Genomic DNA, 19,977 nt, shown 5'->3' on the forward strand with positions numbered 1-19,977 from the left:
GAGAGTGATCCCCGGCTGCGCTGTGTGACCCCCAGACTGCACCCATGTACAGGATCCGAGTGTGTGTGACCCTGTCATGTTAACAGCAGCAAGGCTGTCACCCCTCTGGAATGAAGCCCGCCTGTTGACTTCCATGCTGTCTCGAAGCCTGGGCTGTGCTCTGTTCTTGTGGCCCTTCTGACCTGGAGACGCTGCTCTGGTGTGTGCTTTGTGAGTGAACGAATGCAGGGCTCTTGGGAACACTGGTTCCAGGTGGCTTCCCAAAGACTTAATAAGTATCTTCCTGGGAACTCGGAAAGCAGGGAGCATGATACTGACTTCACCTGATGAATTTGATTTCTTCCAGGAGCTTTGTCTTAAGAATATACTTGAAAGTATGTTTGGAAGGGATGGGTTAAGACGTTCAGAGAGCTGGTAAGGGAGGTGGGACGCTCGCCACGAAGCCGACTGTGCTTCCCTGCTGGCACCCCTGGGTGTGATCCCCAAAACTAAAATAATGATAAGGATATGATAAAATGAAGAAACAGCGACATCCTGCTCTGTCTAGCAAGGTTTGTACTTCTGGAAGTAGGACTTTCTCCCTAGTAAATTGTCTTATTCCAGTGCTCTACCTTTCCTTTGATTGTGGCATTGTTAGTTTTGGGGTCTCTCTTTCTGGAATCTGAGACTCTATCATGCTTCCTCTGGTTGTCCGGAGGCTGCCCAGGCTCTACTGGTGGCATGCGTGGGCTCAGGGTGGTGCCTTGGACCTGGAGGGCAAGAGTGCTACTGCTTGAGCTGCACCCTCAGCCCTTCTTCTGACTTCACCATTCACGGTCCAACTTTAAATTGTCAGCGATTTGGAGGCAATTCCAAAGACCGTGCACGTGTCTGTTTGTTAGCATGAATGAGAGTCTGCCCACTTTGAGAGAGACCCGCAGGCCCGTGTAGCTCGGCTGGAGAGTGGGTCTTGCAGGCACTGAGACTTTGATCTTTATTCATCTTTGGGAGGGGTTTTATGTTTGAGTGGAAATTATGAATTAAAAGAGTTCCATCACAGGATGTCAAGAGGAAACCTCTCTGTAACACCCAGAACTGTGTTCTTTCACTTTAGCTAGAATAGGATTAGAGCCACAGGGTATCAGTCAGAACCCGTGGGAGTCTTGCCAGCTAATGTACATGATTTCTAACTTGGAAACTCTTTAGTGAAACGCAAGTGAAAAGCCGGTGGGTGGGCAGAGAACTCACATTTGATGAATGTCAGGAAAGCTGCTCAGTTCATTATATTCTTTATTTTATCTACTATTCTGAGCCAGTTAGGTGCTATTCCTGTTTCATAGATGATCAAGTTGAGGCTTGAGGAATTTAAGTACATTCTCATGGACCCATTTAAGTGCCCAAACACCCAGTTTCCTGCCTTTTCTAAGCTTTCTCTGCCCAGACCAACTCACGCTCTCAGCCGCAGGGGTGGCATTTGAGCCGAGGTCGACCCGGCTCTCACCTGGCAGTGGCATGGGCAGCTCTAGGGGTGTGGATATAGGCATTGGCATTATTAAAATTATTTCTAGAGAATTTACCTAGAGCAGGCAATATCTATAGTTTAGTTGTAATCTTCCGAGTATTAAAATGCTCATTTGAAAACTGTCAATGCAAATGAGTAAAAGTTGGCTCTTTAACAACTTTATTCAATAGACGAGTCCTTTGGTTGAAAAATGTAGATGTTCTCCATAAACCATAATTGCATCTATGTAGCATAGTGGTGTTTTATTTATTTATTTTTATTTTTATTGGATTTGTTGCAGAAGTAAGGGCTTCTTTTGTTTAACTGGACTTGCTTTAGAACTGTGAAATTTTAATCATGATAGTTTATTGGTTCAGCTCTGGAGAAGCTGAGGCAGATCTATTTTGCTCCAGCTAGAGCTATTTATATACCGTCACTGAGAGTTTCTTTTTATATTATTGCGTACTCAAAAAGGAGCATTAAAAGTAAACTTGGGTTTTTTTTTTAAATTCTGTGCACTTTTTTGCCACAATGGTATTTTTAGAGGTTATTTTATCTAGTCTTTTCTCTCTCTTCAGAAGAAGCTTGATCCTTTTCACAGTTAGTCAGAAACCTCATCAAGCTGCCTTATTTGAAGGGTGAAAGGATGAGAGAGAATGTCGCTCTGTATGAATTGAACCTCCTTGCCCTCAGCCACTTCCCGGTCAGCACCTTTGCTTCACTGAAGTGGACAGTGAGCATGAATTTGACCTCCCTCTTAAACGTAGTGGGGTAGGGGGTGACATTTTGTAAGAGAACATATCTTTGTGTTTCTCTGTGCAAAATAAAGAAATAAATAAAAGATCAGATCTTAGAAGTTTGTCTGCATGCTGTATTGCATCTGGGGCAGATCCCTGGGGTGGGGTAGGGTGGGGGTGGGTGTCATTCCTTGTGAATTGAGCAGCCAGGGAAGAAGAATGAGGGGGAGGGCTGTTGTGGGGCGTGGTTGGTGAGCTGAGACTTGCAGGACAGATGGAAGTCTGAAAGGACACGGGCTGCTGGCCTTCCCCGGCAAAGCTCCGCTTGGAGGTTTCTGCACCCCCAGTCCCCTGGAGGAAGGATGACTGGACCTCAACGCAAGCGGCCATGTCAGCCCCCTGTTGTGGGAAGCTTCACAGATGAGCTGCGCAGCGTTGCGTTATCCTTCTGCAGGTAGGGCCATTGTGTAGCAGCCCCCCTCCCCCAGGAGGCAGGCCCCGAAATCGGGGCAGCGTGCTTGTTTTGTTGTTTGGTTTGGGGGCCACACCTGCTGGTGCTTACGTGACTGTGGTGCTAGGGATTTGACCTGGGCAGGCCAGCCTCTCTTTTAATCTTTTTCTTTTTTTTTTAATTTTTATTAGTGAAACACCATGAGGTACAGTTGTAGACGTACAAATTTTTGTGCTTGGGTTTCAATTATACACTGATTAAATACCCATCCCTCCGCCAGCGCCCATTTCCCACCACCACAGGTCCTAGTATCCCTCCTTTCTTTTAATCTTAATCTCTCTGCACAAAACCGCATGTTTATGAAACATACAAGATTACATATGACTTTTTTTTTAAAAAAGGAGAGAATTAGGCATATCTTTGGGGTTACGTGGAATAATCGGTGCCAGAGCTGCAAATCAGTTTGCGAAAAGCATATGAAAGACAGTGCTCACTATCTAATTCCACTTCCACTCACATCTCCAGAGGCTGTGTAAAGTCTCGTGTTTTCGTCCTAGAAATACAGCTGACATTAGCATTCAGGTGTACAGTTCAGTTTATCTCTAGTGGAAAGTCTTTTAAAATTAAGTTAAATACAGCACAAAAGACATAGAAAATCGATAATATTTCATTTCTTTTAAGTAAGATCTTTCTATATATATTTGCTCGGGGTGCTTATAAATTTTTGCTTTTGCAGAAGTATTTTATAATAAATGTCAGTTATAGATTTAACCGTAGCAAAAAATAGTGCAGGTTCTGTACTACCATTAATATATTAGGTTAAAAAACTGCTTAGCTAAGTTTTAGTGTAAGAAATGGTGATGCGGTATCCTAAACAACATATTTAAAATGTAGTGATATTAATGGGGGAGGATGCAGGGCCTGGATTTGTGGGAAATTGTTAGGATTCAGTATATTTCACTTGAAGATATTTTTAACTTTGTCTGTTGGATTACCTAGCATATCGCTGTACTATAAATATTTGCAGATGAATGTAAACTTCACTTACAAATATTTCCTTTTTGGTCTCATTACTCCCAAACTAGTGATAGGTGAGTTTTAGTTACCTTAGTGTTATGTTGATAGTCTGAAGATGTTTTATCCTAATGTGAGCGACTGTTAAAACTGGATTCTGATGGCATTAGGGGGCGATTGACAGAATTGTTTAAAAGCCATTTGTTATACGGTTAGAGATGGAACATAGGGAAACTCGGTGTTTTAATAGTTATGTACGCTTGAGCAAGTTTAGAAGCACCCTCTAGGGGTGTCACTAAGGAAGCATTACTCTTTTGTTTTTTAGAAATTGCCAAGTCAATTAAGTACAAATTAACTACTCTTAAGCACCTCTTCCTCTGCAAGTACCACCACACTTGTGATGGTCCTGAGGACTGTATCAGCTCCAACAATACCTTAATTTAGTCCTCATTACTGAAACAGATTGGCTGTTATTCCTGTTAGGAAGAAAACTGTTAGAAAGGCCTGTAAGAGGCATTTCCTGGTGATCAGATTCGATTTTGCATATGCCAGGTTGAGGAATTGAGACTGGGGGAATTAGACGGGCGTGTGTGTTAAACCTTTAGTGTATCTAAGATAGCTGAGTAAAAAATTAGCAATTACTGTGGTCAGCAGGTATGAGCCGGGGGTGGGGGCGCGACTGAAACCTCATGGGACGGGGGGTGTTCCGGCCCGTCCTTCACGCTCTACCGAGGTCACCAGTCGCCCCCCACGAGGCTCTCCTGCACGGCCACGGCCCCAGAAGCACAAGGAACTTAATGCAGAAGCCAGCAGCTTGGAGCAGAACAGTGAACGGACTATGCGTTAATCCAGGCCATCATGTCTGCCCAGAGGGGAAAGGGTGTTGCCCCATTCGCCCTCTCCTCTCTGGAAAGAAAGATGGCGGCCGCATGGGAACCTTGTGGACAGCAGACCACAACACCCAAAAGGAGAGAGAGAACAAAAGGGAATGCCCTGCCACAGAGGTAGGGTGGGATGGGGGGGATGGTGGGGTGGGAGGGATACTGGGACCCCTGGTGGTGGGAAATGGGCACTGGTGGAGGGATGGGTATTTGATCATTGTATAATCGAAACCCAAACACAAAAATTTGTAAGTCTGCAACTGTACCTCATGGTGTTTCACTAATAAAAATTAAAAAAAAGAAATTAGCAATTACATCTGAATCAGAATGTGATTTAAACACATACTTTTTCTTTTAATAAATAATTCTGAGTCTTTCAAATCCATGACCTAGTTAACTTCATGGTGGATGGAGATATGCAAACGAAATCCAGGAATTCTACTCTTCACTGGTGCTTGAGTTGTTCCAGTTATGGCAAAAGCCTTTCATTTCTTTAAGCATCAGATTGTTTCACCTTCTGAAGTGCATATCAGAATATTGGTTTAAGTAGGAGGTCTGGGAATGTTTACGTGCAAGGAGAGATGCCTCCCTCTGCTCCTCCCACCCCCCAAACCCACTTCTAAAGCTGGAGTTTGATTCTCTTCTGAAGTATTTCTCTGCACTTTATCTCATTTAACGGTGGCATTTACTCATGACTTCATTAAATTTGACAAATGTGGACGTATAAGATGGTCGTATTTTTGTTAGCTAAGATTTGATAATTCTGATATTAAGAATCAATCTTAGAAAACATGTTGAACATTTAAGAATAACCAAATTTTTTTTTCCGGTCAGAATATTTTTAGGGTAAACATAGATAGTAGGGATGTTGTTGTTTTTGTTTTTTTGTGTTTTGGCTTAAATAGACTCCTTGAACATGTATGAAGTTGTTAGAAACCTCCCCCTTCTCCTTATCAAACCAAAAAAATCGAACTAGTTATGTCTGGGTAACAGACTTGAAAAAGCTTCTTGGGACCTGTCCAGTGCAGACGTTCTGCCCCCACCTTGAAGAGGAGGGAGCAGCTTCCGTGCCTCCCAAGGGGAGGTGTCATTTTCTGCCGGTTCACTTGGGTAGACGGCTTACCCTGTCTTTTGGTGTATCACTTGCATGTAAATGTTTTAACTGTGGCTGTCCAAGTGGGTTTTATCTATAGACTTACTTGGAATGATTTTTTATTTCAATTTTTCTTTCTTTTGCTTTTGTTGCCACACCTGGTGATGCTCAGGACTTATTCCTTTCATTGTTAATTTTCAGTTGGGGGGGGGGCGCTGGAGCAATAGCATAGCAGTAGGGCATTTGCCTTGCGTGTGGCCAACCTGGCCGACGCCAGTCTGATTCCTCTGCCCCTCTCGGAGAGCCCGGCAAGCTACCGAGAGTATCTCGCCCGCACAGCAAAACCTGACAAGCTACCCGTGATGTATTCGATCTGCCAAACACAGTAAAAAGTCTCACAATGGAGACTTTACTGGGCCCACTCGAGCAAATCCATGAACAACGGGAGGACAGTGCTACACTGCTAAAGTGGTTTAAGGGAAATGCATCTTTAAACTACCTTTTCTCGAGTTGGAGAGATAATAGTACGGTGAGTAGGGCACTTGCCTTGCCTCACACCATCAAACCAGCCAAGTGTTTGATCTCCGGCATCCCATATGATGCCCTGAGCACTGCCAGGAGAGATTCTTGAAGGCAGAGCCAGGAGTTACCCTGAGCATTGCTGAATGTGGCCGCAAACACCTCTCACCCCCAGAACACTTTTTTTAAAAAAGTGCCTTTTCTTCAATTCTGTATGAAAATGTGGCCCATTTTTTTCTTGATGCGGGGATGCGGAGGTGAGGAAAGCAGTGTCAGGAATCCGAGCCCTAGGGCCTGGTGGAGCTGTATTCTCCATCCCGATTGGGGAGGTCGTTTCAGACTCCAGCGTGGGAAGGAGTAGGAGGTGGGCGGCGTTAGAGAAGTTTGGGAGGCGTCAGGAAGAAGTTTGGGAGGCGGGGGGCAGCCAGGAGCCCAGGGTCTCGCATCAGGGGCAGGTGGAAAAGCGGGTATGACTGACTACGTGTCTTGTGAGCTAGGGGTGGGAGGCCTATCAAAGGGCTCCCCCGTTTGATAGGCCAGGTTGGCTGGGACAATTCTCCATCAGGTATTGGGTTTTCCTTCTTCCTGGAGGGCAGGAGCCTGATCTGATGCCTTCCTTTTTTTTTTTTTTTAAGATTTTCTTTTATTGAATCACTGTGAGATAGAACCTGATAAAGCTGTTTGTGATTAGATTTCAGTTCTACAGTGTTCCAACAGCATCCCTCTACCAGTGCAATTTCCCAGCACCAGTGTCCCCAGGTTGCCTCCTGCCACCCTCCTCCTAGCCTGCCTTTATGACAGTTTCTCTCTCTCTCTCTCTCTCTCTCTCTCTCTCCTCTCTCTCTCTCTCTCTCTCTCTCTCTCTCTCTCTCTCTCTCTCCTCCCCCCCTTCCCCTCCCCTTTCTTTTGGGTATATTGGTTTTCGATACAGATGCTGAAAGGTTATGTATATCCCTTTCCCTACTCTTAACACTCAGTTCTTGTCCAGCGTGATCATTTCCAGCTACTACTGTCATACTGGTCCCTTCTCTTTCTTACCTACTCTCCCTAGCCCCTGTTTTCCCTGGCCTTGGATATTAGTCTTCTGCTATATATTTTTCTATTTACCACAAATGAGTGCAGTCATTCTATGCCGGACTCACTTCACTCCGCATGGTGCTCTCCAAGGCCATCCATTTTATAGCGGATGCCCCCTTTGGAGGCCCACTCTGGTCTCTGTGTGGGAGCAGGTCTCAGGAGCGGGGGGAGGGTGGACAGACCAGGAGCCCATCGCAGCGGTCCACAGGAGAGGTAGGTGGGACTTGAGCAGTGGCCCAGGAGGTTCTGAGAAGAGAGCACAGTTATCAAACACTGACTCTCAGAGGGGATGGGCAGGTTCTGGCCCTTCTTTACCTTCATCCTGTGGTTTCCGATCACCGGGGTGGCAACTTCACTGTCACTCTATGGGGAAAAGACAAACGTCACACCTGCCGTGCCCCGGTGAGCCGAGTTCCAGCACACACGTCCCACCAGTCAGATTTTGTCCTGCTAATCTAGCAGCTTGCAGTAGGTATTTGATTTTCTTTCAGTCTTACGCTTTGTTTCCACAGGAAATGTTTTCTTATTTGTCAAGCCAACTGAAGACACTGTCAGAAGCCTATGGAGAAAGGCTCTTGCAGACACCTCACAACCCCATATCTTTAGGTAATTATTTTTCTTTGGGGGTTGGGGGGGGACTTTACTTCTGAATTGTCCCTGGGAGGAAGTTTAAAAGAATGTGAATTCTTTCTAGTTCCAGTGATAGCTCTTAACACAGTAAAGTGTTCTTTTGTAAATTAAAAAAAAGTTTAGTTTTTTCTTTTCAGTGTTAGATATTTTTCTTACATTGAAATATAGATTTATAATGAGAACTGAAAGCACCCCTTACCTCTATTTTGCTGTCAGAGGTTTGGTTAGTATACTTCTAATGTATAACAGAATTTTTTTAAATGTTTTCATTTTATTTGTAAAATAATTTTTAAGAATTGAAAAGACTGTGAGCTACACAGCTAAAAAAAAGTTTAGTTTTTAGAAATGCTTTTTATGCATTTGAAAGGTAAAACAGTTGCCAAAAGAATTCTTACCAATATTGTGTTATAATGAATATACGGAAAATAACTTTTGCTCTTAGCCAAAATTATTTGTTGCTAATAGCACAGTGGTAGGACGTTTGCCTTGCGCACAGCCAGCCTGGCCGAGCCAGGTTCGATTCCTCCGCCCCTCTCAGAGAGCCTGGCAAGCTACCAAGAGTATTCAATATGACAAACACAGTAACAAGAAGTCTCACAATGGAGACGTTACTGGGCCCGCTCGAGCAAATCAATGAACAACGGGAGGACAGCATTATAAAAATATTTAAAAAAAAATATCTACAGTTGGGGGCTGGAGCTATAGCAAAGCAGGTAGGGTGTTTACCTTGCATGCGGCTGACCCAGGTTCGATTCCCAGCATTCCATATGGTCCCTCAAGCACCACCAGGGGTGATTTCTGAGTGCAGAGCCAGGAGTAACCCCTGAGCATCACCAGGTGTGATAAAGACCATAATATAAGAAATTTAAGCTATTTTTGATTGTTTTTAATGCTGTGTTTATGTATTAGACTGTTATAGATAACTTGATGTTTTTATTTGTTTATGATCATTTTATCTGTTTGTATAAGGACTTTATGTTTTGGGCATGTATACATGGAATGTTACACAGGATGATACGAATGTTGACATTTATGCATTCAGTTCCTTCTTGTGTTCCATAATTGCCTGTTCAAACTTGTGAATCTATGTAGTGTGATATAATTTAAATTTTCTGTATGTCCGAGAAAGGTAAGAAAGCAATTCTTTGTAGTTCAGATCTTTTTCAGGAGTGAGTTTCCGTGGGAAACCATTTGACCACCATTTCCGGGAGGTCACCCAGTCTCTTTTTTGAGAAGCCTCCCCGTCTTGTTGGTTTATAACCTAGGTGCATGGTGTAGGTTGATAGAGTCGAGATTGAACCCTGCTGCTGCCTTGCTCTAACCTCTGCCATTTTTGCTAAGCCCTAAGTAAGTGGCTGCTAGTAGTGTCTGAAGAAGAATCCACTTTACCCACCATAAGGGCTGGAGTGATAGCACAGCGGTAGGGCATTTGCCTTGCACGCAGCCAACGTGGCCGGCCCGAGTTCGATTCCTCCGCCCCTCTCGGAGAGCCTGGCAGGCTTCCGAGAGTATCTCGCCCGCACGGCAGAGCCTGGCAAGCTCCCCATGACGTATTAAAGGGCTGGAGCGATAGCACCGCGGTAGGGCGTTCGCCTTACAAGCGGCCAACATGGCCGACCCGAGTTCGATTCCTCCGCCCCTCTCGGAGAGCCCGGCAAGCTACCGAGAGTATTCGATATGCCAGACACAGTAACAACAAAGTCTCCAATGGAGATGTTACTGGGCCCGCTCGAGCAAATCGACGATCAACGGGAGGGCCTTTACCTTTACCAACCTTAGGAAGATCACTTCCACCACCACATGCTGAGGTTGGTCTTAGTCATATGTACGGGCTGAATATGTTCACATTCTCATTTTTCAAGTTCTTACAATTTGGTTCAATTTGAATAAATTGCCAGGTTGATCAAGTCATTCTTCTATCTTTTTTAATTGGAAATTGCACCCTTTGGAAGGGTAATATTTAAATTTTGCTCCAGTTCTGAATATGCTAATTATATGGCATATTTTTGTCTGATATGCAAAACAGAGCTTTACTACCGCTAAGTGCATTATCGTGAAACAGTGCTACTTGATGATGAATGTCTCCATTACCTTCTGAATAAGCCAGTCGCAAAGAGACAAATTCTGGACGATCCCACTTACAGGAAGTTCCTAAGTAGTCGGAATTGAAGAGACAGCAGGTGTGATGGTTAGTTGACAGGAGATGATTGCTCGATATTTGAAAACAGTCAAGGTGGTGATTGTGTTCAATGTCATTTAACACGATAATAAAAAATGTGAGGTTTCAGCACTGAAGCTGGTCGTGCTGGTAATCCAAAACTCATGAAGTTCCTTCTCTCTCTCTCTCTTTCTCTCTCTCTCTCTCTCTCTCTCTCTCTCTCTCTCTCTCTCTCTCTCTCTCTTTTAGCTGTGACACTTCAGACACTGGATGAACCCCGTGACAAAGCTGTCACTCAACTTGGCTCCATGCTTTTCACCCGGCAGGTTTCTGGGGCCAGGTAAGGCACGGGCGCCCTTGATTTCTTGGCTTTCCCTGATGCAGCTCTGATCAGGTGCCTTTCCCAACGGGCACTGACCTGTCCCTGTGGAGGGAGCCATGGGAGAAAGTTCGCCAGGCACTTCTGGCCAGGCACTTCACTGCCCACCCGTCGACTGGCCATACTTGAATGGCCGCGGAGGGAGATGGAGTCTGGTTTGTGTCCTTAGACACATGGAGATGAAGTTATTACCTCTCTGCACAGGTTTATCTTCTTTTTCTTTGATTGGTGATCTTCCATGGTTGTCACCCTGGTGAGTGGGAAATAAAGTCAGCTTTATTACTAAATCTGGATGAGAGGGGTTAAAGAAAAGTTGATTTTCTAAACAGAAAGGACAGGCAGTTCTCTAAATCTTGCCTTTGGAAAATGCACTTTCATTTTGAGGTGTCCAGGATTGAACCCATTGCCTAATATTTGTGAGGCGTGTGCCCAATCCCTGGGCTGCATTCCAGGCCCTTAATCAACGTCCTCTTTGTTCTTAGAGGTATGTTGTCCGAGACAGGATTTCACTTTCCATTTGTTGAAGTTGGGGCTTGGGGGTGGGGAAGATAACCTGGAATGTCTTGTTCTGTGCACTCCTCTTTACAGTCTTCTATTAAAGAATTTCTCTCTAGCTCCCAGGGATTAGAGACTTCACATCTAAGAGACTACTTTTATTTTTTTCACTTTTTTTTTACTTCCCAAGTGGTGTTCAGAGCGTTTGCAGACCACTCCCAGCGTCAGTGCTAGGCCCAAGCACTGCTGTCTTCTCTGGGCTCCTCCTGTAGGTGTTTGGGGGCCCTTGTGGTGCCAAGGATCCAACCAGTGTTGTGAGCCTGACTCCTGTGCTTAACCCCCCAGCTCAAAGTACAAGTGTTTAAAAGAAACAGTCTTTGATTAATTCAGTGTGTAACTGTGTCTCAGTGGAGTGTTTGTGTGTTACTATGTACTATCAACCACACCAGGGGCTGCTCAGGGGCCACCAGCCCCATGTCTGCCCCTGTGCTCTGTGACCAGGAAGTGTCAGGGGCCAAGTCTGGGGCTTCAGGTACATGTGTGAAGCCTGGGCTCTGCCACTTGAGCCACGTGCCCCACCCCTATGGTATATTTAGGAGTATGGATGGACACGTTTTCTAGATTGTGCTTCTTGGCCTTAAAAAAAAGAAAGAAAGAAAATCAAAAACTATTTGAAATTTATTTATACCAGGTCTCGTAATGAGATCGAGTACAAAAAATTTATGTAAGCAGTCACAGTTTCTTCTGGATCCTTCCTTCCAAACCTTCCATTGCATGGCACTGCTCAGAGAGCTGGGTTTGTGGCTTAGTAGAGGTGACACAAGGTAGTTTGTGGCTTTTTTGAGATAGTTTGTGGGTTATTTGAAGTTACTGAAGGCCATTGATCAAAGTGACTTTACATATAAATTTTAGTATTCCATTAAAGTGGGTATATGGGAAGACAGACAATATTTGGTGCTAAATAAATTTTTCTTTACCTCTCTCTGAATAAAATGTAAAGGTGTTTGTGATTCCCAGAGCTTATAGTTTTTTAACAGAAGAATCAACAGAGCAGGAGGGGGTGGGGGTTCAGGAGGTACACAATTCCAACTGACGAGTGGATCAAGTAGTTGTGGTGTATAGACACAGTGGAATACTATGCAGCTCTAAGGAAGATCAAAATCATGCAATTTGCAGCAACATGGACAGAACTAGAGGTTCTCATGCTGAGTGAAGTCAGTTAGAAGAAAAGGGACAGATACAGATCTCTCTCATGTGGGGCCTAAAGTTACACACCCAGGGAGCAACAACCATACAAAGGCAACACAATGGGAAAACTGACCCAAAATCGAGCTGTGGGGTAGGGGCGCTCTTGATAGGGAGAGGGCTTAGTGTCCTTGGAAAAGGGAGGGTCACTGGAATGTGAGTAGTGGTGGAGAGGGTGGGTCACTCGGATGTGTGTAGTGATGGAGAGGGAGGGGCCACTGAAATGTGTAGTGTTGGAGAGAGAGGGGTCACTGAGATGTGGGTAGTGTTGGAGAGAGAGGGTCACTGGGGTGTGTGTAGTGTTGGAGAAGGAGGGAGTCACTGGTGTAGTGTTGGAATTCTGTGCTTGAGAAACTGTTTTTTTGTTTGGGGGCCACACCCAGTGGTGCTCAGGGTTTACTCCTGGTGGGCTCGGGAAACCAAATGGGACACCAGGGTTGAAACCAGGTCACCCATATGTGAAACATGTGCCCTATTCATTGTACTGTTGCTTGGGCCCAGAACCGTTATTAATAGCATTGTGAACTGTTAAAATCCCAATTAAAAAAATTTCCAGGAATTGTGTACAGTATGGTAGCCACTGCCAATAAGATTGCAGACATTCATGAGAGTTGCCAATAGAGCAGTGTCCTAAAAGTTTGTAGGGTGATAAACACACACTGTGATAATTTGTCAGTGTACATAAATACTTCAATCAATTTATTGTATACCCAAAAACAAATATGCTATATATTAGTCTTGTCTCAATAAACAGTTAAAATAAGAACATGATCATCACTGGGGCATATTTTTCTGTCTACAAGAACAATATGTTATATAATCTTCATTTTAGTTTTTTCACTTTGTGGCATTGGGGATTTTTTTTTTAAATTTATTTCTTTATTGAATCACTGTGGGAAAAGTTACAGAGCTTCGGGTTTAGGTCTCAGTCATGTAAATATCAAACACATTTCCCTTTACTAATACTTATTTTTAACCGCAAACCCCAATAGGACCCCACCTCCTGCCCCTCCCAATTCCTGTGAGGCAGATGAGTTCTAGTTAATACTCTATCTACTTTGACTAGATACATTGTTTTGATAGAAGATGCACAATTATTGTTTAGAGTTTACGACTCTCCCCCTCCTCCCCCCCGCAATCAGACATGCTGAAAAAGCGTTGTGAAATTATTTGCTTTCTACAACTTGGTTTAAGAATAAAATGTTTTGGATTTCTGCTATTTTACTTATTAACCCTGGAAGAATTTCTATTAAAAGTTAGATAGTTAAGAGATTGGTTTCTGTGCTCTGGAGTCGTGGCCGTGCAGGAGAGCCGCTCGTGGGGGGCAGCTGGCGACCTCGGTCGGGCGTGAAGGACGGCCCATTACGCCCCCCTTCGCATTGGGGATTTTGAACTCGGTGCCTCACACATGCAACGCCTGTGTGGTTCAGTAACTACATCCTTGGCCCCATATAACTTGGGGTTTTGCTGGGGTAACTTTCTCATCATTGCTCAGGGGCTTGGAGTTAGTCTTTTGTATTTGGCCTAGCTGTGTGGGCACACTCTATTTGCATAGACCATGATTTATGGGTGTGTTTTAACTTTTTAATAAATAGCTGTGACTTAGTAACACAGATATCTTGTTTATAGGTGACATTCTCTTAACCTTGCCAGACATATTACATTAATAAATCTTTTCCCTTGCAGGGTGGTGCCTCTTGGGTCTGTGCAAACCGTGAATGGCTACACTTTCAAAGGCTTTATGTCCCATGCAAATAATTACCCGTGCACTTACCTCAATGCTGCAGCAGCCATTGGCATGACGAAACAGGATGTGGACTTGTTCATAAAGAAATTAGACAAGTGTCTAAAGACAGTAAGGAAAGAACAGAGTAAAGAGATTGATGTATGCCAAGTCGACAATCACGGTGAAACCAAAGATGTAGGTCTAAAAGAAATGGCTTTGAAACTAGATAATCTCCGGCTCTACACATACCAGGATTCTTCTTCATGATACGCAAGAGTTTCTTTGGTACTTGGAGGGAAGCGGTTACTCTGCAGGGCAAGCAAGCAAGTTAAAGACAAGACTTGAGATTTTCTGGCTCGAGAGTTTCAGCTGTTGAAAATATTTGACCAAGGAATAGAATACAGTCTGAGCTAACCTCTTTTATAATTGTTAACACCTTTTATTATGAGACTGCCTGAATCTTTATGCTGCTTAATAGATTATAATATACACTAAGACTTTTTCTGTTAGAGTCATTGTCAGCTGAGATACGATCCAGATCATTCTTGCTAATCTGACAATAAAATACATCTTTCAAATATGTAGCCTGCTTTCTCCTAACCATTTCTCTCCCATTCATAAATTTCTTATGTTTCTGATAAGAGTTTAAAAAAGCTCTAATCTGACTAAATGCTAGATGTTTGTTGATGTATGTAAGTCAACGTATGCCTGTAAAATGGACATTCCTGGAGTGGGTGGGTGAGGGGGCTGGCGATGCAGTGGAATCCAGGTATAAATTTTAATTTTTATTCAGCAGCAGTAGTTCTTGAACACATTAATTTACTTGTATCTAAGCAACTTTTGGCTCCATCTTTTTTTAAATGTAGGAGTGCTGCTGTTTATTCAGCCACTGATTAAGACTGAAGGAGCCATGAACTCTACGTTACTTTCTTTTTTAAGTTGGGTATCTTTGAGATAGACCATTACAAAACTGTTTATGATCGAGTTTCAGTCATATAATGATCCTACATGCATCTCTCCGCCAGTGTTCATTTCCCACCACCAATGCCCCCAGTTTCCCTCCCACCATCCCCCAAGACCCCAGCCTCCAACCCCTGCCTGCCTGTATGGCAGGCACTTTTCTTCTTTCTCTGTCTCCTTTTCCTTTTGTGCATTGTGCTTTGCAATTCGGGTACTAAGAGGTCAACATGTTTGTTCAGGGTGTTCAGTGTTTTTATCAGGGTGGTAAGGCTGGAGTAGCTTTTCAATTGGGTGGCAGCTTTGGGGTGTGGAGGTGCCTGTCGAGGCTTCTGGAGGTACAGGGAGGTGGGGCGAGGTAGCCCATCCCCACTCTTGGAAGGCCTGGAGATTTCAGTAACAAAACCTGCATACCTGAACTTGTAGCAGATTATGTGTCGGAGGTCTATCCCGAGACGGTGGAGTCAGACCAGGGGGCATGGCAGAGATTTTGGATTGTAGAAGCAAGTGGTTGCCAGGGACTCTGCTTGGGTGGGCACCAGGCCAACCCGCACTTCCTCCCTTGAATCCCCCCATTCTTTTCAGCCTTGTGAGGGTCTAAGTTTAAGTGCGGCTTTGGATCTCTTTTGAGATTTATTTTTGGGTCTCAAGCAAGTACTCTGGCTCCATTTTTGTTGGTCACAGCTGGTGGAGTGCTGTTGACATCTATGAGGTGGTGCCACTCAGTGTCTTATAGTGGACAAGGCAGCTTTGTGAAGTGAAGAGTTCTCTGGTCCAGGACTTCAGCCATGCTGAGGCTACTCTGAGGAAAGCTCTAAAGTGAATGAGCCCCTTAAATCAAGAGAAGTTTCCATAGCAACTCTAATTAGCCAGTAATACTTACAAAAATCTAGCTCCACATGTAAAATGTGTAGGTAAGAGAGCCTCCTGTGATAAATAACCAAGGCTGCTGTTTCTGCACTTGTAAATAGAAAGTCACGTGGCACTGAAGCAGTTTTCCATTTGAACAAATGAAGACTTGATGTAACCGTTTCCACTTTTGGCAACCTTTATGTGTTGGGTGGTTGGTCCAGGTGTGTACGGCCATCACCCAAGGTGAGGGACATGGGGATTTTGAACCTACTTCTGCTCAGAAGGCTAGAACTACGGAGTCTGAGAAACAGGTGCATTTTGCCCTCACTGCTCACCTGTTCCTTTCTGAGTCTGAATTTTTAGACTCATTTGCTACAACAGTGGTTTCTGTTGTTATTTTAAAGACTTAGACTGATGTCTTACAGCCTGAGGGATGAGTGAAGCTGTTAAACACACCCAGATATCAAAGCCATGTTCAGGCCTCCTTGGGTGGAATGTCATTCCTAAGAGATGCTCAGGGGGATAACAGGTTTTGTGGATGGGCCAGGGCCATAGTACAGTGGGTAGGGTGTTTGCCTTGCACATGACCACCCCGGTTGTGATCCCTGGCACTTCTTATGGCCACCAAGCCCCTTAGGTATGATTCCTCCATGCAGAGGCAGGGGTAAGCCCTGAGCACTGCTGGGTGTGGCCCCCCAAATCAAAATAAAACATTTGTAGGTAGATACTTTGGGGACTTTGCAAACCTGCCTATTGGTGTATTAGAGATTCTAAGAGTTCCTTTGGAATGAGATTGAATGAAGCCTTTTCAAAGGTGAGACCTGTTTTCAAAATTAAATACTCGTTGGCCGCCTTTGGGTATGCTTTAAAAACACAATACAGAAGGCTGCATGGATTTCTGGGTTGTATTTATCTCCAGTTGTGGCAGTATAAACTGTAAATTGAGAGCCCAGGCAGATACCAGGTACCACTTCCATATTCTTCCAGGTGTGTCAGAATAATCCTGTTACACTAATTTGACCATCTTGGAAGGTGAGATGTTTTTGAGATGAAATACTTCATCTAAAGGATATAAAATTACATTTTCAATATTCAGCTCTTTGAAATCTGATTTTTAAAAAAAATAGCTAACATTTATTTTCTAAGAGTAAATCCTGGGTTTAAAAGTTGTGTAACCAATATGGACATTTCTCAAAAACCTAGATATTGAGCTCCCATTTGACCTAGCAATACCACTTTTGGGAATATACCCTGGAGGTCCAAAAACATGGCAGAAACACCTTCTGCACTCCTATGTTCATTGCCACATTACTCACCATAGACAGAATCTGGAAATAACCCGAGTGCCTAAGAGCAGACAAATGGATAAAGAAACTATGACACATCTACACAATGGAATACTACACAGCTGTTAGGAAAAATGAAGCCACGAAACTTGCCTATAAATGGATGGACTTGCTGTCATGCTAAGTGAAATAAGCTAGAAAGGGACAGATACAGAATGACTGCATTCATTTGTGGTATATAATCTATATTAGAATATATATATATATATATATATATACATACATACATACATATATTAGAAGACATATCCACAGCCCACAGCCAGGGAAAACAAAAACAGGGACTAGGAGGAAGGACCGTCAATGGTTGGAATCAACCCCAAATATGTGTGGAGTAGAGGTTAGGTAAGAGAAGGAACCAGTATGACAGTAATAGCTGAGAATGATCACACTGGAACTAAGTGTTAAAAGTTGGTAAAGGGATATACTGGATAACCTTTCAGTATCTCTGTTGCAAAGCATGAGAAGGAGAGAGAGGAAGAGAGAAAAGAGAAGAGAAAAGAGAAGAGAAGAGAAGAGAAGAGAAGAGAAGAGAAGAGAAGAGAAGAGAAGAGGTCTACCATAGACACAGGCTGTGGGGAGGTGGGTGATGGGAGGGAAATTGGGGACAATGGTGCTTGGAAATGTACACTGGAGGAGCAATTGGTGTTGGAACACTGTATGAACTGAAACCTAATGAACATCTTTGTAAGCATCTCTCTCACAATGAATAACACAATCTTTGTTTACAAGTTGAGTGACCGAGGGCTGGAAAGATAGTACAGCAGGAGGGTTTTTGCCTTGCACATGGGCAACCTGGGTTCAATCCCAGCATCCCATATGGTCCCCCAAGCACTGCCAGGAGTAACTCCTGAGTGCAGAGCCAGGAGTAACCCCTGAACATTGCTAGGTGTGACCCAAAAAGCAAAAAAAAAAATCACGCCCCCCTCCCCAAAACCCCCACTAAACTGTGTAACCAGGCATATATTTCAATTTTGGAGTGGTAGGCACACCCCTCCCATATATGAGACCTGGGTTTAATTTCTGGCATCACACACAGTGAGGCAGTGCGCACACTACACAAACACACAGAATTTGAATTTTCACTTATTTTCGTGTGATTTTCGGGCCTGAATGTTAGAGCCAGTAAAACGGAAGACTTGCAGCGGAGCCCCTGGAGGAATGGAGGAATGCTGCAGATGTACATGATACATATGCTGGCAGTGCCGCCTGTTCTATGCACATAAGCCCGAGCGGGTTTCTGGAGCCAGTGATCTCTCTCTTGTGTGACCACCGTTCAGCTTAAGAAAAGCAAGAGCTGGGATATGAGCAAATGTTTTCTCTTCTGCAGCATATCAGCAGTTCTTTGGCTTCAGTTGCTGAATAGCTAATAATTCTAATTGAAGATAAACGACGTGAAGCTGTGAGAGCTTTGTGACACTGTCTCAATTCCGGGTATATTAAAGTCAGCTGTGATGTTTATTATTAGCCCACCTCCCCCATTTCCTCTTGGAGGGGTGGGGATTCTTGCTCTATTCGTGCTGCTGGTTTTAACTTAACTTGAGGTCATCGAATTCACAAGAGCTTCTAGAGGGATATAAAAGGTAACATACATTCATGATTTCTTTTGTCCACCCTCCAGTCTTCATTTTTGCTTCTTCATCCCCATGTCCACATATATATTAAGAGGAGTACCTGTGAATCTCTATTTTAAATTGCTAGTGGTGAATGGGAAGCCTCAGAATTGGCCTTTTTGATCTTGAGTTGTGTTCAAGGGGCTAAATGTGACCTTACTTTGTGATCCAACTGCCTCTCTTTACGCTAAATCAGCTTCAATTTTGGAGTTTTTTTTTCTTTTTGGGTCACACCCAATGACGCTCAGGGGTTCTTCATGGCTCTGCACTTGGGAATTACTCCTGATGGTTCTCGGAGGACCATGTAGGATGCCAGGAATTGAACCCGGGTCAGCCATGTGCAAGGCAAATGCCCTACCTGCTGTACTATCACTCTGATCCCTGGAGTTTTTGAAAGCCTTTGGACTGCGGGTTTCTGCCCAGGAAAGAAAATTGAGAAATACAAAATATTTTTTTGTATCACTCTGCAATGTGTTCCTTATATGCAGAGTGGAGAATTTCACTCTGAAGATCTGTGCTGATGAATGTCCCCATCAGGAAATGATCTATGTACCAGCCTTGGGAAACCAGCCTCCACTACAAATCTTGCTAATGTCATTTTTGGGTATTTGTTGAATGAAGTTGTGGACTATGAGCCATTCAATGCCATTCTGTTCAACCAATAGGCACTTAATAAACATGATAATCTCTAATATGCTTTCTAATATCTTGTAGCAGCACATAATTCTACCGTAGACCTGTTGTTTTGGGGGGTTGTTTTTTTTCTTTTTTGGGGGGTCACGCCCAGCAATGCTCAGGGGTTCCTCCTGGCTTTGTACTCAGGAATTACTCCTGGCGGTGCTTGGGGGACCATATGGGATGCCAGGGATCAAGCCCCGGTCGGCCGTGTGCAAGGCAAACGCTCTACCTGCTGTGCTATCGCTCTGGCCCCTGGGGTTTTTTTTTTTCCTTTTTGGGTCACACCTGCTGATGCACAGGGGCTACTCCTGGCTCTGCACTCAAGAATTACTCCTGGCGGTGCTCAGGAAACCATATGGGATGCTGGGAATTGAACCCGAGTCGGCCACGTGCAAGACAAATGCCCTGCCTGCTGTATTGTTGCTCCAACCCCATGCCGTGTTCTTTAACACCTCAGCATCACCCTTTTATATTATCAAAGTTTTAATATTTTTGGCTACTCTATGTTTCCTTTAGTCTTACATTGACATTTGAGAATTGAAATTTGAAATGCCTTAACTATTTTTTTAAAAATTCAGAAAAATAAAATCACAATTCAGGAGAAATGTCTGGAAAAAGCTCTGTCTCTGTGACATCCATATCAGTT

The 19,977-nt window shown here is 43.9% G+C and overlaps 1 protein-coding gene across 1 annotated transcript in view; it reads left to right on the plus strand.

Annotated features, from left to right (window-relative positions):
* The window catches only part of SEPSECS (Sep (O-phosphoserine) tRNA:Sec (selenocysteine) tRNA synthase), a 37,495-nt gene extending 23,038 nt beyond the window's left edge, over window positions 1-14,457 (plus strand). The window contains exons 9-11 of the mRNA XM_056125585.1: window positions 7,765-7,858; window positions 10,290-10,380; window positions 13,846-14,457. Coding sequence (XP_055981560.1) covers window positions 7,765-7,858; window positions 10,290-10,380; window positions 13,846-14,152 — 492 coding nt within the window. The 3' untranslated portion in view covers window positions 14,153-14,457. The remainder of the gene's footprint in view (window positions 1-7,764; window positions 7,859-10,289; window positions 10,381-13,845) is intronic.
* The last annotated feature ends 5,520 nt before the right edge of the window (window positions 14,458-19,977 follow it).

Source organism: Sorex fumeus, unplaced genomic scaffold (assembly GCF_029834395.1).
Source record: "Sorex fumeus unplaced genomic scaffold, SorFum_2.1 ptg000055l, whole genome shotgun sequence".
Taxonomy (NCBI): domain Eukaryota; kingdom Metazoa; phylum Chordata; class Mammalia; order Eulipotyphla; family Soricidae; genus Sorex; species Sorex fumeus.